At 44.8% G+C, this 15,573-nt stretch overlaps 1 protein-coding gene across 3 annotated transcripts in view; it reads right to left on the reverse strand.

Moving 5' to 3' along the window:
• The window catches only part of PPM1H (protein phosphatase, Mg2+/Mn2+ dependent 1H), a 307,365-nt gene that overhangs the window by 65,583 nt on the left and 226,209 nt on the right, over nucleotides 1-15,573 (reverse strand). For all 3 annotated transcript variants that reach the window (XM_074402830.1, XM_003926516.4, XM_074402831.1), the window contains exons 7-8: nucleotides 6,860-6,923; nucleotides 2,904-3,011 (exon numbers count right to left, since the gene is read on the reverse strand). In XM_074402830.1, the coding sequence (XP_074258931.1) occupies nucleotides 2,904-3,011; nucleotides 6,860-6,923 (172 nt within the window). The remainder of the gene's footprint in view (nucleotides 1-2,903; nucleotides 3,012-6,859; nucleotides 6,924-15,573) is intronic.

Here is a 15,573-nt window from a genome sequence, read left to right on the forward strand (position 1 = left end):
TTAGTCCTCTGTATCTACATGTGCTATGGTTGCCAGTCACAGCTCTAAAAAACCCTAAGGAAACTACTCCCTGCTCACAACTCTGCCAAAGTGGTGGGTCTAGGTGACTCTTTGTGCCCACAGAGGGCATTGAAGCGGACATACAATCTGAAGGGACAAATACATGGGCTGGGAAGTCACTTTGGTCTAATATAAAAGGTGAACTGGGCCAATGAGACTCCTCTCTAGAAATGTGGAATTGGGAGATGAGAAACTGCATTGATTGGTAGCAGAGCCATAAAGAATGTGGTTGGCCACATCAATGGCAGAACTCCATGTGAGGGCTGGGAGCTTTCTGCTGTGGAGGCTTTGCAGGGCTGCCTTGATTTCAAAACCACTCTCCCATAAAGTCTGGCTGTTCACTCGTTCTGCTCATGGACACCATAAACATCTCTCCTAATATTACTAGTGTTGTTTTTGTGAGTCAGTGTCTCACTCTGTTACCCAGGCTGGAGTATCATGGTGCAATCATGGCTCACTGCAACTTTGAACTCCTGGGCTAGAGCTATCCTCTCACCTCAGCCTTCTGAGTAGGTGGGACAGGCACGTGCCACCACATCCAGCTAATTTTTTACTTTTTGTAGGAACAGGAGCCTTGCTATGTTGCCCATGCTGGTCTTGAACTCCTGAGCTCAAGTGATCCTCCTGCCTCGGCCTCCCAAAGTGTTGGGATTACAGGTATAAGCCACCACACCCAGCCTTCTTCCAGTATTATTAAAGATGTCCCTTTTTAAAAAAAATTATTATTTGAGTTAGCTTGCATAAGTTTCTGTTTCCCCTGACCAAAATATCTTTGTTAAAACAGCACCTGCTTTTGGGAAGAACACATACATAGAGTTATGTCTAAATGTTTTAAGCAATTCCAGTCCAAGGAATTGTTTTAATAATTATAGGTGAGCCACAGTGGCTCACACCTGTAATCCTAGCACTTTGGGAGGCCAAGGCAGGTGGATCACTTGAGCTCAGGAGTTCAAGACCAGACGGGCCAACATAGTGAAACCCTGTCTCCGCTAAAAATACAAAAATTAGCCAGGCGCACCTATAATTAGTTGGTGCGCACCTGTAATTACAGCTACTTGGGAGGGTGAGGTAGGAGAATTACTTGACTCTGGGGCAGGGGAGGTTGCAGTCAGCCAGTGTTGCACCAGCCTGGGCAACAGTGTGAGACTCCATCTCAAACAACAACAAACAAACAAAACCCCCAAAAAACAATTTAATTACACAATGTAGTAAATCCTGTTGGTTCCTGACTTAGGCCTTCCTGATTTCCTCCTATTATAGAAATTGGGAGAGTTAAAGCTTTTGCTCTCCCAACATCCCTTGCAGCTAGGTCATGTGATGCAGTCTGGCCAATGAGAGGTGACTGAGTATCTTTTGGTACAGAGGCTGCCTCTCCTTTGCATCTTTGCACAGAAATGTCAGGCTTAGACCTGCTGTCACCACCTTGTAACTATGAATGGAAAGTCAAAGAAATGCAGAGATGCTACAAGCCCTGGTACAATAGAGGTGCTGAACCAACACCAGCAGCCACCAGATTTCAGCCTTCTTACTGTGTGAGAGAAACTGACCTCTAAACTATTAGGTTAGTGCAAATACTATCAGTTAGACTTTCCTGTTTGGAAGCCAAATATTTTGTTTGGAATAGTCTGGAAGCCAAATATTTTCTAAATGATACATCATGAAAGTCAACATAGAACTTGATACCGTTTTCTATATGGTAACATATGTGATTTTTTTTTTTAACCAAATACATGACCAACTTTTTGTAAATTAACTTCTCCAAACATCAGCTGAATGACAGAAACTCTCCAGGTAATTAGTCTATTGAGGGGATAAGGTATACATGAATAATGAGCAGGTCAGGTGCTGTGGCTCATGCCTGTAATCCTAGCACTTTGGGAGGCCAAGATGGGTGGATCACTTGAGGTCAAAAGTTCAACACCAGCCTAACCAACATGGAGAAACCCTGCCTCTACTAAACATACAAAAAGTAGCTGGGTGTGGTGGTGTGCACTTATAGTCCCAGCTACTTGAGAGGCTGAGACAGAAGAACACTTGAACCCAGGAGGCGGAGGTTGCAGTTAGCCGAGATTGTGCCACTGTACTCAAGCCTGGGCAACAGAGCGAGACTCTGTCTCAAAACAACAACAAACAAACAAACCTGTGATTGAAGACAGACAGTGAAAACACTTAAGTAGAAGCTGCTCTACGTATAACCCAAGTAGGGAGAGACATTACTCCTGGTTGGGCAAGGAGGAAATCAGGGAAATCTCCATAGAAAAGCATCTAAGCTAAACTCTAGAGGAGAAAAAGGATCTGGATGTTTGGAGTTGAGGAGGAAAGGCACTCTTGGTGAAACGAATAGTTTAAGCAAATACAAGAAACTGAAGGTCATGTTAGGGAAACAGCAAGTTCATTTTGGCTGGTACAAAAGAACAAGGATCAGAGGAGAAGACCAGACCAAATTATAATGAGCCTTGAACACTAAGTGAACGGGAGTCTGAGCTTTACTCTCCATGCCTGGGCTGCCATTGAAAGTTTCCGAGCAATTAGAAGTAAGTGCAGTATTTTAGGAAAATTCACCTGATTGCAATGTGTGGCATGGATTGGCGGAGGTAGAACGTGCCAGGAGGAGGCTGTGCAGCCATCTGGGTAGGAGGTGATGAGGGTGTGAACCAGAAGAGTCAAAGAGAGAATGGAGCAGGAAAAAGACGCAGACGTGAGAGACACAGAGATATAAAGATAGAGCGGGAGTACATATAACACAAGTCGGCTACTGTCTGGATATGGCCTGTGAGTCACAGGAAGAATCATGCCAAAAATATTTTATTGTAAAAAATATCAACAAAAACCTCATGTGGTACCTCTGGAGCTGAAGACAGGAATGGCTTAATGTAGATGTTGGAGTCATGCACCTTCAGGTCATGGTCCCCAAGTCCCCTGGTCACTCCAATAGTTGCCATTACCCGGGCCTAGGGGTAGAAGCAGAGGGTCATCAGAAACACGCACACCGAAAGCATCCCATCCAGTGCGGCTGCCTGGGCTAGGGACAACCAGAGAAGTTTCCAGTTCCTCCCACCCATCTTTCCAAGCCCCCTGCTGCTAATGTATGTGGGTAGCTCTCACCAAGAAAGGACTCACCAAAATCACTTCTGTATTTGAGGAACGCTTTTTCTACCTGTTATCTTAGGCTTGGCAGGTTGCTGCTGTTTCTTTTTAGCTTTCTTTTTTGGAGACTGGAAGGAAGGATGTCCAATAAACTAACTCCGATGCATGTGTGATTCTATGGCTACAGAAATCAGTGCACATCAAACCCAACAGGATCCATCCATCCATCCATCCATCCATCCATCCACCCATCTTTCTGTTACATGTCCACTGTATAAGTATTTGCTGACCACCACCCACGTCCCTAGTCCTGTGATAGGCACTGGTAGAAGATATATGAAAAATCAGAACAGCTCCTGGCCTCCCGGAGTTCACCTATTATGTTTTATGGCTGGAGAAAATCAACGTAGCAATTCTACACTCTATCCTGCTAACATTTCCTCAAATTCCCTCAGGGTGGAAAGGAACAAAATGTCACCAGTGCTGTGACATAGCTACACAGAGACCTCAGGGCAGAGACCTCATGTTAAACTGTTTTTGAATGGTGTAAGGAAGCAATGCTATTATACCAATGTGTACACAGTCAGCTTAAATATCTCCTGTGATGCCAAAGATGTGATTTACCCAAACACTTACTATGTATATACATCATGTGGTGGGGGCACAAATGTCTAAGGTGTTGTCCCTACTATAAACTTGAGACCAGGCCTGGTGGCTCACACCTGTAATCCCAGCACTTTGGGAGGCTGAGACACGTGGATTACTTGAGGTCAGGAGTTCAAGACCAGCCTGGCCAATATGGTGAAACGTCATCTCTACAAAAAAATACAAAAATTGGCTGGGCATGGTGGTGGGTGCCTGTAATCCCAGCTGCCCAGAGGCTGAGGCACAAGAATCTCTTGAACCTAGGAGGTGGAGGTTGCAATGAACTGAGATCATGTCACTGTACTCCAGCCTGGGTGACACAGCGAGACTCTGTCTCAAAACAAAAAACAAAAAAACAAAAGAAACTTGGTAAGGGAGATAAGAGGGATATGTCTAATTAATGACACATAAAATATGGCTAAGCACTGAAAAACACGGGTTATGAAAATTTAGAGGAAGTAAAATTTCTACTGAGCAGGCTTCATGGAGGAGGTGGCACTACACTTAGCACAGAAAGGTGGACTGCATAGAGACAGAGGACACAGAGGGATGGAGTGAAAGTCATCTTGGGTGAAACAAAGCAGTGTCCTAACCCTGAATCATCAAAAACATATCCTGTGTAGTGTCATGGTTCAAAGACCTGAGCTTGAATCCTCACTCTATTACCTGGGTGATAAGAGTAGTTAACCTCCTATGAGTGAGGATGAAGTAAATAAATGCTAAGAAACACTGCAATCGAATATATTGTCTTCATCTTCATCGTAGTCTCTCAACAGGGCTGTGAATTTTGAAGCTAGCCTTGGTTCAGAAGGTAGGCAGAGTTTACATTAAGCAGAAATGAAACCATGACACCTTTTTGAGGGCAAGAGTCAGAGGTGATAACAACACTAGACGTGGCCGGGCACAGTAGCTCACACATGTAATCCCAGCAATTTGGGAGGCCAAGGCAGGGGGATCACTTGAGCCCAGGAGTTCGAGACTAGCTGCAGCAACATGACAAAACCCCATGACTACAAAAAATACAGAAATTAAGCCAGGTGGCTCACGCCTGTAATCCCAGCACTCTGGGAGGCTGAGGCGGGTGGATCACCTGAGGTCAGGAGTTTGAGATCAGCCTGAGCAACATGGAGAAACCCCATCTCTACTAAAAATACAAAATTAGCCGGATGTGGTGGCACATGCTTATAATCACAGCTACCTGGGAGGCTGAGGCAAGAGAATTGCTTGAATCCAGGAGGCGGAGGTTGTGGTGAGCTGAGATGGCGCCATTGCACTCCAGTCTGGGTGACAAGAGCAAAACTCCGTCTCAAAAAAAAAAAAAAAAGCATTGGTAGACACCACCACTCAGCCAGGGGTCGTATCTACCAATAAACGCAAAATGGAGACACTGTGGCCTTTAAATAGGCTAACAGGTACAATGACAGAACTTGCCACCTGCCATCACAAGATCGTCGAGCTTAAATTACCTGAAATGCTTGAGCAACATGATGTTTTGGTGAATTGAACTTTTGGCTGAAATTAGAAAACCCTTGCTCCTTCAACTCTTATTGCTATAAACTTTTCCTGTTGTACTAAGGAAAGTATACTGAACGTAACTGAACAGCTTATTTAATATTTACGCATTTATGTCAGGTACCAGGCTAGACAGGAACTAGAAAAACAGAGGTAACAGGATGTGCTCCTGAGTTAACTGGAACTCCTTGGATGTTAAAGGATAATTCAGAGAATCTCGGCCCCACAAAGAAATGGAGCAGCAGGCATAAGCCATTGGGCCGAATGATACTCATTAATGGTGCCCACTGTACTGAAAGGCACAAATATTTATATGCCTATTGGCCCTGACATGATTCTTAACCAGAGATGACGATTTGAAAGGTGTTTACTTTCATGAATGGGGCATGTTCGTTCAAAAAACGATTCCTACATGGATCAGATATTTGTGTTTTGTATTTCTCCTTGAATACAAAACCCAAGTCTTGAAATGTCTCCTTCCACTGAAATCACTGCTAGTCTACACCGAGCCCCAAAGGGGCTGTTCGTTCTCAAGCTCTTGCTCTTTCTGACACACACACACACACACACACACACACACACACTCTCAAGTCACTCACTCACTCACTCTGCCCATGGAAGGCACCCTTTGGTTTTCTTGTGAGTCATTTCGTCTTGATAAAAACTATTGAGTGCTGAAAAAATGAAACACTGAAAAAGACTATTCTTAATGTGACCGCGTTTTTCACTTCTAATTGGAATGCTTTACACCGAGCTGAAATGTATTAGTGCGTAGAGAAGAATGCAATGCTTCAAAAGGTGTTCATTCTTACTGGGAAACAGATTCCAAGCTTCTTTGTCTCTACTCTAGGATTTCAGCCTCCTCCAGGCCTCTGCTCAGAGACCGCTTTGGGATCCACAGCCTTCCTTTGGGTCAATAATGTGCTGTTCAGGGCTGGGTTCTGACTGGGACCCTGGGACCTGGGCTCTGGTTGACGTGATCCCATAGTCTAACTGCAGTGAAGCTTTTGGAGTCTCTTGCATGGGACAAATGGCAAACAGACTTCCAAAGTCTGAACTTCCACGGTGGAGTCTGAGAGCGCTTGAAGTAGAGAGAAAGCCACGGCTCCACATCTGCGGCTGCCCCTCACTGGGCTGCGTGATCTGCCTGCGCTGTTTTAACCTCAGAGTCCCAGCTGCCTCGTCTGCCAGATGGATGTAACACAGCCAGCTTGACCTGCCTCCCTGCTTGTTGTCAGATATTAATGAGATGCTGTGTGTGAAAGTGGTCACGTTTAAACACTGTAAAAAGTGATTCAAATGGATCGGGAAGGGGAACGTTATTTTCACAAAATTGGCTTGAGTCCCTTGTGCTCACTGCTCACCTCCCACCCCCACCACTCCTCGGACCCTGAAGACAGGAGGCCTGAAGAATGATGGATGGGATATGCTTTCAAGCTGTCAAGGCTATAAAATCACAAGCTGCTGAGTGGAACACACGGAATGCCACAGGCTATGCGGAGCGGCAGCGGCCGGAGCCCTGTCCTCTCCACCCAGGGGAAGCACGCTTGCCTACCTTCTTGCCTTCTCCATATATAAGGGGGAACTTCAAGTCCTCATCCTCAATGGTTTTGTATGCCCTGTAGGGGGATAAACAACATTTTAAAAAAGGTTTGCACTCAGTTAGTGACCTGCTGCCCAGACACAGGCTGCTAGGGATTTCATTTTTCCTGAGACCCCATCCACTTACCATGGTGACTACCTCTTTCTTCAGAGGGAGTTGCTCTCTTTACAGAATTGGGTGTGTCTTTTAGCAAATCAGAAAAGACTGTCTTTATATGCTTAAAGAGGGAGAAAATAAGTTGGCATACGCATGATTAGCAAGAAGGGGAGATGGGTTTCTGGCCTTGGTGTCTGTATAATCATGAAATGACCCAGCAATATAACTGGATTCTCATCATTAATCCAAAACTGTGAGAAACAGCAGAGCTCAAAGCGATAAATGGAGTGTGGAACTGCTTCCAGAGCGAGTTCTCACCTTCAGCGGTTGTTTATACCAAAACAGCCTTGTATTCGGGACGGCTGCGAAAGAAATCTTTAGAGCCTGTTTGTCCTCTATGCAAGGTTGGTAAAAAGTTCTTTGTTTCACAAGAGCTTTTAAATAGCCATGCAATACATAGAAACAACCTTTAGTTTATGCCTCAGTGGTTTGTTCCAGATAGGGCCCTCCAGATGCCACGACCCTCGGTAAGATTAAGGGGACAAAGCTGATGGAGACTGTGTCTTGCAATTTTGTTTATAACCAAGTTAAAAAACAAACAAGCAAATAAACAATTATTAGCCCAATTATTAGCTGTTTCACCCTGAGCATGTAGCTTCACCTTGTTCAGTCTCAGTTTCCTCATCTGTACAGTGAGGCTAACACACAGGATACAGAGAGCTCAGTACAGAGCCTGCACCTCATAAGAGCCCAATTAGTGGCAGTTACTACTAAAACTTAGTAGATAATTAACACTTGGCATACTAGTTTACCTTTCTGCAAAAGGGGGATAGCACTGCTCATAACTTCAAAGAAGTTATTTAAAAGCCTAAGGAAAACATAGGGTTGGTTCTGCTGAGTTAGTGCTATAAGTAGATGCTTTTCTACAATAAAATCTCCTGGCTGCATTAAGAAAACCTAATTTATGAAATGGCTCACCATTCCTGAGTATACCTAGGCTGCTTGGGAATCAATGTGAAATCACATTTATGGAAGCTCTTGAGGTACAAAAGAATGTAACTCAATTTAAAAAGCATGCAACCCCAAAGTTAACGCAGGTCCGTCCTCAGGAAGTGATTTGGATAAGTTGTCTTTCCCGTGGGGTGGAGAATCAGTGGTTTTGGCACCAGATGCGCCTGAGCTGGAGTTCAGCATTGCCTGCTGTATACCCCTGCACAAGTGGATGTGCTCACAAGTGCTCAGGATCCTTATTCATCAATTAGGGCAAAACCTGGGGCTCATTCGTGAGCTTGTTGCAAAGACTAAAATGAGGAAACGAATGTGAAGAGCTTAGGAGGTACTTAGCACTCTGCCTGGCACAACAAATGCTGCTGCTGTTAAGTGAGCCCACCTCACTCGAAGTATTCTAGGAACTGAATTTTCGAAAAAGGAAATGTACTATTTCCTTCCCCCAAATCTACCAAATTAATACAAAGTGGAAATAACCACTTTGATGTTTTACATACTCACATTAACTATTTTAAACACTGTGGTATACGAGTCCCTGGGGAACAAATAAAGCTATTATTAGAAGAATTAAAAATTTTTAAAGCTTTCCGGGTGATTCTGATGTGCGGCCAAGGCTGAGACCCACTACTGTTGACCAAGCATCAGTTAGCTAACATTCGAAATGATTCCGCAACAGTCCCTTATCAGCTTGACCCTTAAGGTGACAGACTACATGGCTCGAGGGAGAGGAGGAAAATGGCCTGAGAAAGGCCCTGAGATGAGCATGAACAGGAACTGGGGCCCCCCTGTGGAGAGGGACATGCGGAGAAGAGGTGGCAGATGAGACCAGATGTAGAAAGGGGCTGGGCCTCGAGATGCAGGCACAGGAGGAGCCTGGATCTGGTGTGTAAGAGTTGGTTCTATGACTAGACAGTCGTAGGAATTAAACAAAGGCAGAAGGCTGGAATTACATAGAGGCAGAAGGCTGCAGCTCTAGAACCGATGACTGGATGTTACCTAGAGCTCACAAGAGACGGGCGAAGAGCACTCTTAACAGGCTTCGAAAGGGAGTAAGAAAACTTCTCTCTCACAAGCCAGGTCATTGAATTCTCACATGGCAGAGTGTTGCAGGAGCACGAACTCCAATGTCCCACAACTCTGAAAGACACACACTTAGAACTGTTGCCCACGGGACGAAACCAACTGCAAATTTTAACATTACATGTTAGCTTCTGTTTCTTTATCTTCGGGAACAACAAAACATTGGAAATAGAAACAATGGTGGAAAAGGAAGGTTTATTTCGCCCCGCCAGTGTTGGCTTTTTATCAGCTACGAGCACTCCCTCTCCCCCAACAACTCATGACAGGGGAACAGTGACCAATGAGGAGGAAAAGGGCCGCACCCTTTCCCCGCCCCTCTTGGTGAATCCTAAGCACAGTTCATCACATAAAGCGAAGTGGACTTCCATCCACAGTTACAAAGCCTTGAGTAATAAAGTGTAAAAGTACTCAAGAGTTAAAACTGGCAACTTGATGAGAGTTTGTCAACAGTAATCTCAGCAGCTATGATTTACTGAGCATCCCGCCAGACACCAGGCTCTGTGCTGACTTATAATATCGAAAATCTCTCAATGGCCTTGCATTGCCCTTTCTCACAGATGAGAGAACTGAACCCAGAGAGGTTAAGTTACTCCCTGCATGGCCTTAAAACTGGACTTGGACTTTTCCAGAAAACATGACAAAGAAATGTGATACCGGGACTTAGCTTTGGGAATGTCTCATTCTAGCCCAGGAGTCTGAAATGAGACCATTATTGTTCATTCTCACTGGGTGATCAGCTGGTATCTGATGAAGAAATAGATTTTTGGCAAAAGAGGAAGGGGAATTTTCTGTGTGAGTGGTAAAAGAACAGAAGGGGATCATGTCTGTACAAAACCAGTGGCTACTCTAGTCCTGGGTCTACAGAGAAGAAGAAAGGGAAGCCAGCAGCAGTGATGGCCCATGATCTTAGACCTGCAGCTGCTTTTCTGGCCATCTCACCAGAAATGAGTCACCACAGAGTCAACCAAGCCCCCTCCCACAGAGAACAGACCCTCCTCAAACTGCTCGCAGTTTAGGGAGGCCATCCGAGTTCCAGCCCACTTGGAAGGCCTGCCTGCTATTTTATACCATAGTCCGTGTCAAGGCTACAGGCTTGAATTTATGCCTTCGGTTCGTCCTTGGCTTCCTTCCTTCTCATTTGGGGGAAGTGAGAAGACAGGAGAGTGTTTGAAGCTTGGGTGCTCCAAGACGTGGAGGTACTTGGGATTTGAGATGAATAGAGACTGTCTAGTCATAGAAATAACTCTTCTACACCAGATCCTAAGATTTTTGAAATCCTAATTAAATCTTTAAGAATCCCAAAAACAAATCACTTGCTAGTTTTACAATGATACGACTGACCAGAGATTGTATCACTTGTTACAAGACAGCAAAACTGGAAGGCTTAGGAAAGATCTTTCTAGACAAACTCTTATTAATATTTTGGGTCAATTCCTTAATGAATATTTATGAGGCCAACTGAAAAAAAGGATGAGATGAGGGAAAAAAACCCGCAAGGCTTAAAAGGGTTGCTAAATTCTTGGCTCTCTGTAACTGAGAGGCATTCTTCTCAGAAGTTTGTATCCATTAAATACTTTTTTTTAAGTAATAGTTTCCTTTGTAATGTTGATCGTGCAAAGCTGTAAAAACAAGCCACTGTTAGTCTGGACCTACTGGAAGAAGCAGTTCAGCATTAAGTAAGAATGAAATGCCACCAAGTCAGCTGTACCCCAAGTGCAGAAATCCCTTCTATGATACACCCTTGGTTACTGGCCTCTGCTGAATGGACTGCTGCAGATAGTCACTGTCCTAGGAGTTTTACGGTACTCAATGTCAGCCCATTCCACTGGAGAACAGCTCTGGGAAATTCTTTTTTTTTTTTTTTTTTTCCCTGAGATGGAGTCTCACTCTGTACACTCTGTAGCCCAGGCTGGAGTGCAGTGGTATGATCTTGACTCACTGCAACCTCTGCCTCCTGGGTCCCGGTTCAAGCAATTCTCTTGGCTCAGCCTCCTAAGTAGCTGGGATTATAGGAATACGCCATCGTGCCCAGCTAATTTTTGTATTTTTAGTAGAGACGGGGTTTCACCATGTTGGCCAGGCTAGTCTTGAACATGATCCGCCCGCCGTGGCCTCCCAAAGTGCTGGGATTATAGGCGGGAGCCACTGCGCCCAGCCAGTTCTGGGAAATTCTGTCTTAAACTGGCCCAACCCCATTGGGCCATCTGGAAAAACGTGAAATCAACCCAGACTATTTTCTGCTTGAGAGCTCTGCAATTGTTTGAAGAGAGCTATCTCCAAGTTTCCATTTCCTTAGCTCTTTCAACTGCGCTTCACGGGACCTGGGGGCCCCTAACCACTGAAGTCCCATGCACCCAACAAACATTCACTGAGCACTGACCACTGTGGCAATGGCCCTCTAGGGTCTTTCTGGTTTGCTAGTGTCCTCAAAAAATGGCACCCAGAACTGAGAACACTTAAGACGTAGTCCAAATAAGAAAAAATTTTTTTACTTCTTTTGATTTGGACCTTGCATTTTTTTTTTTTTTTTGAGACGGAGTTTCGCTCTTGTTACCCAGGCTGGAGTGCAATGGCGCGACCTTGGCACACCGCAACCTCTGCCTCCTGGGTTCAGGCAATTCTCCTGCCTCAGACTCTTGAGTAGCTGGGATTACAGGCATGTGCCACCATGCCCAGCTAATTTTTTGTATTTTTAGTAGAGACGGGGTTTCACCATGTTGACCAGGATGGTCTTGATCTCTCGACCTCGTGATCCACCCGCCTCGGCCTCCCAAAGTGCTGCGATTACAGGCTTGAGCCACCGCGCCCAGCCAAGGACCTTGCATTTTTAAAAATTAACGAAACTCATATGTCCATCATGTGCATGTATATATGTGTATTTTAGGGTTACATATGGAGACTCTGAGTTAAAACAAATGAAAAACCCCAGTCCACAAGAAAAAAGACCTGAAAATGTTTTTTTTTGGCTCATGGTTTCCTCTAGTTTATAATGACATACACAACAGGTATTTTACCCTGAAGGGAGGACTCCATTGCCCTTATTAATGTTATCTCGTTAGTTTCAGTCCATTGTGCCAACCCACTGAGAACTTCCTGAATTCAGATCCTCCCATCCAAAGTATCAGCTTTGTTTATGCTATATCATATTAAATTTGATAAGCAGCCCTGCCATCTTCATCCAGATCACTGAAAACATTGCTAAGTAGAATCATTAGAGACCTTCTATCCGGCCAAGCTAACCAGATATGGGGTGTGGCAACATTTCAGGCACGTGAAGGGAAAGTTTGTGCAATTCATAAAAATCATATTCAGCATTATTCTTTGCCATGAAAATGAAGAGCCTATTAATTTCCTTTTTTTTTGAGACGGAGTTTCGCTCTTGTTACCCAGGCTGGAGTGCAATGGCACGATCTCAGCTCACCACAACTTCTGCCTCCTGGGTTCAAGCAATTCTCCTGCCTCAGCCTCCTGAGTAGCTGGGATTACAGGCACACACCACCATGCCCAGCTAATTTTTTGTATTTTTAGTAGAGACGGAGTTTCACCATGTAATTTCCTTTTTAATACCAACAACAAAAATGATAAAAAGCTTGGCAGTCTCTGGCCTGGTGGAGGGGCACAGAAGACAGACTCAACAGTAGAGCGTGGACAATGAGATATTAATATTTGAGGAGGAGGTGTTTAGGATTAAAAAAGGCTGTCAACACTGGTCCAGACAAACACAGTCCTCATGGACTTCAGCTCTCCTGGAATTGCTCTTGGACTAACCACTATCCACTCAGTGTTTCTCCACCTCCTCCAAAAGGCTAAGAGAAGAAACTATCAGACTTCTTACAAAGTCAGAATATATCTATGTGTACAGTATTCACCCAGCCTAGAAACCCTACCCAACAAGGACAAGACTACTAATTGAGCCTGCCTTCTTGGTGAACCTAAGCTGGTTCTCCTGATTATACCAACTCCAGCAAATTATCCTCAGGCATGTGAGAGATGCTCATAGTTCCCACATCAACCCCACCCTTCTAGGCTGAGGCTCTCTCACTGCCCTTCTGTCAGCCCTTCCTGCCTCCTATCCCCCTGGCTTACCCACCAGCCTTTCATGACACTCTCTCACCGGCCCTGATGACTTTAGTCTAGGCTCGGATTGCTTTTCTACTCTTTCCCAGGATGAAGTTCTCAGCATGTTCTTAGAATTTGGTGGTGCTTTTGGATTCCTGGCTTTATAACTCCTACCTGCTTCCTGCTGACCTTCCTCTCTGTTCCCCATCATCATCCTGGTCACATGGCCTGCAGCAAGAACACCCCCCACCTCTGAGATTCGAGTTCTGAATCATCTTCTCTCTATCATTCCCTTGTTGGGGCTCTCAGGCCAGTTTCCCTCCTTGGTCCTGCTCTTCTAATGACCTTCTGGCTATCCACGTCCCTGATCCTGTCTCCACTGTGGCAAAGCTTTTTGATACTTTTCTTTGCTAGAACTTGTCACCTTCTTGATTTTCCAGTAACGCAACAGGGATTGACTACTTTGTCTATTAACATTAGGCCAAACACTGTCATCTCTGCCTTTCAAACAAATCCAGAATCCTCGGATTTCAACGGCTTCCCTGCTGTCAGAGCCCTAGCACCACAGTTTCTTGCCTACATTATTGGGACTGATCCATCAGGCCTTTGTGCAATGATCTAGGCAAGAGGCAATGGTGCTGGGATGATGTCACCAGGTGAATGGAAGTGAGAGTGTTGCAAAATTTTCTGTTTTGTCCCTCACCCCTGTGCTCAGAGCAAATGGAGTAATTATTTTAGAATGTCAGGTCACGTCATTACTCTTCTCAAACCCATCAAAGGTTTCCGCTGCACTCTAAATAAAAGCCAACCAACCAGATGGCCTTCTTTAACACTGCTCCTGTCCCCTGAATTTCCTAGTCCCCTTTCCTGCTTTATTTTTATCCATAGCATCCACTGCCACCTAACAGTTAAAAAATTTTACTTCCTTACTATGGTTATTTTTTATACTGCTTCCTCATGCCCTTTAAGTTCTATGGGGATAGACTTTTGTTTTGCTACTTACGGCATCTCCTATACCTAGAAGAGTGTTCAACATATAATGGGTATCCAACAAATGTTTGGTTAAGCAAGCAAATTAATAGTACCTTCCCTATGCAGAGGGTTTATTTGTATTTTCTTGTTCCATAATATATTTACAAAACAAAAGCAAAGAGCCTCCTTGTTTGGCTGCTGCCTGCATCTGGCTATGCTGTTTTGCTGATGCTCACTCACAGTAACGCTTTCCCACCTCTTCCTATGTGGGCTAGGTGCTGTCCTTACAGGCTCAGACATTCTCTGTGAACATCTGAACTCGAGGCCCCCATGCAGCCACACCGACGCCCTTTTAGCCTGGTAAGCAGCAGTTACAGGACTTCTCCACCATAAACACACTTTGACTTTGTGGCAATTTTATACCTCAGTCCACCAAAGCTTTGCTCACATTGTCCTCATGGCTGAGAGGCCTGCTGCAAATCTCCCCCATTTCTCTTTTTTATTTTATTTTTTTGAGACAGAGTTTAACTCTTTCACGCAGGCTGGAGTGCAGCGGTGTGATCTCGGCTCACTGTAACCTCCGCCTTCCGGTTTCAAGCGATTCTCCTGCCTCAGCCTCCCGAGTAGCTGGGATTACAGGCACACACCACCACGCCCAGCTGATTTTTTGTATTTTTAGAAAAGACGGGGTTTCACCATGTTGGCTAGGCTGGTCTCGAACTCCTGACCTCATGATTCAGTCGCCTTGGCCTCCCAAAGTGCTGGGATTACAGGCATAAGACACCATGCCTGGCCCTCACATTTCTCTTTTTAATCCACAAACATCACTCTCCAGCTTAAAGTTCTCCATTGAATTCCCCTCATCTTAAAATAGAATCCAATGATGAGGCCCTCCATGATCTGGCCTTTGCACTCCGACATCTTCACTCACTCAGCTACGCTCTCATGACACTGGCTTTCTTGTTTTTTTGACACGCCATGGGGCCTGGTCATTCCTTCTGCCTGGGCCATTCTTCCCTTCAATCCTGCCATGGTGGCTCCTGGGCATCACTCGGAAAGGCCTTCCCTGACCACTCATCAAGAAGTCTGGCGTTCCCTGCTCCTGCTCAACCTGCTTCAGTGCTTCAAACACAATCTGAAATGCTCTCATTAATTTGTTTACTTGTTTACCTTCTGTCCCCACATCCTGCCCATTAGCTCCATAAAGGCATGGGCTTTCTTCCTATGTACCTCTCTATCCTTGTATCTATAATTGCGTAGGCACATGGTAGACATAAAGCAGACTAGCTAAATGGATGAAGGAAGGAAGGCTGGCATGTCTCCATTAGCATGTCAGTTTCCCTCTAAAGATATCCTCCATTCACTCTGCCTTTAGTTTTTTTACGGCTAAAATTTATGGCTGGGTTCCCATTGGTGATACCTCTGACATATACTTACCTATTTATATTAAA

This window comes from Saimiri boliviensis, chromosome 7 (genome assembly GCF_048565385.1).
Source record: "Saimiri boliviensis isolate mSaiBol1 chromosome 7, mSaiBol1.pri, whole genome shotgun sequence".
Taxonomy (NCBI): domain Eukaryota; kingdom Metazoa; phylum Chordata; class Mammalia; order Primates; family Cebidae; genus Saimiri; species Saimiri boliviensis.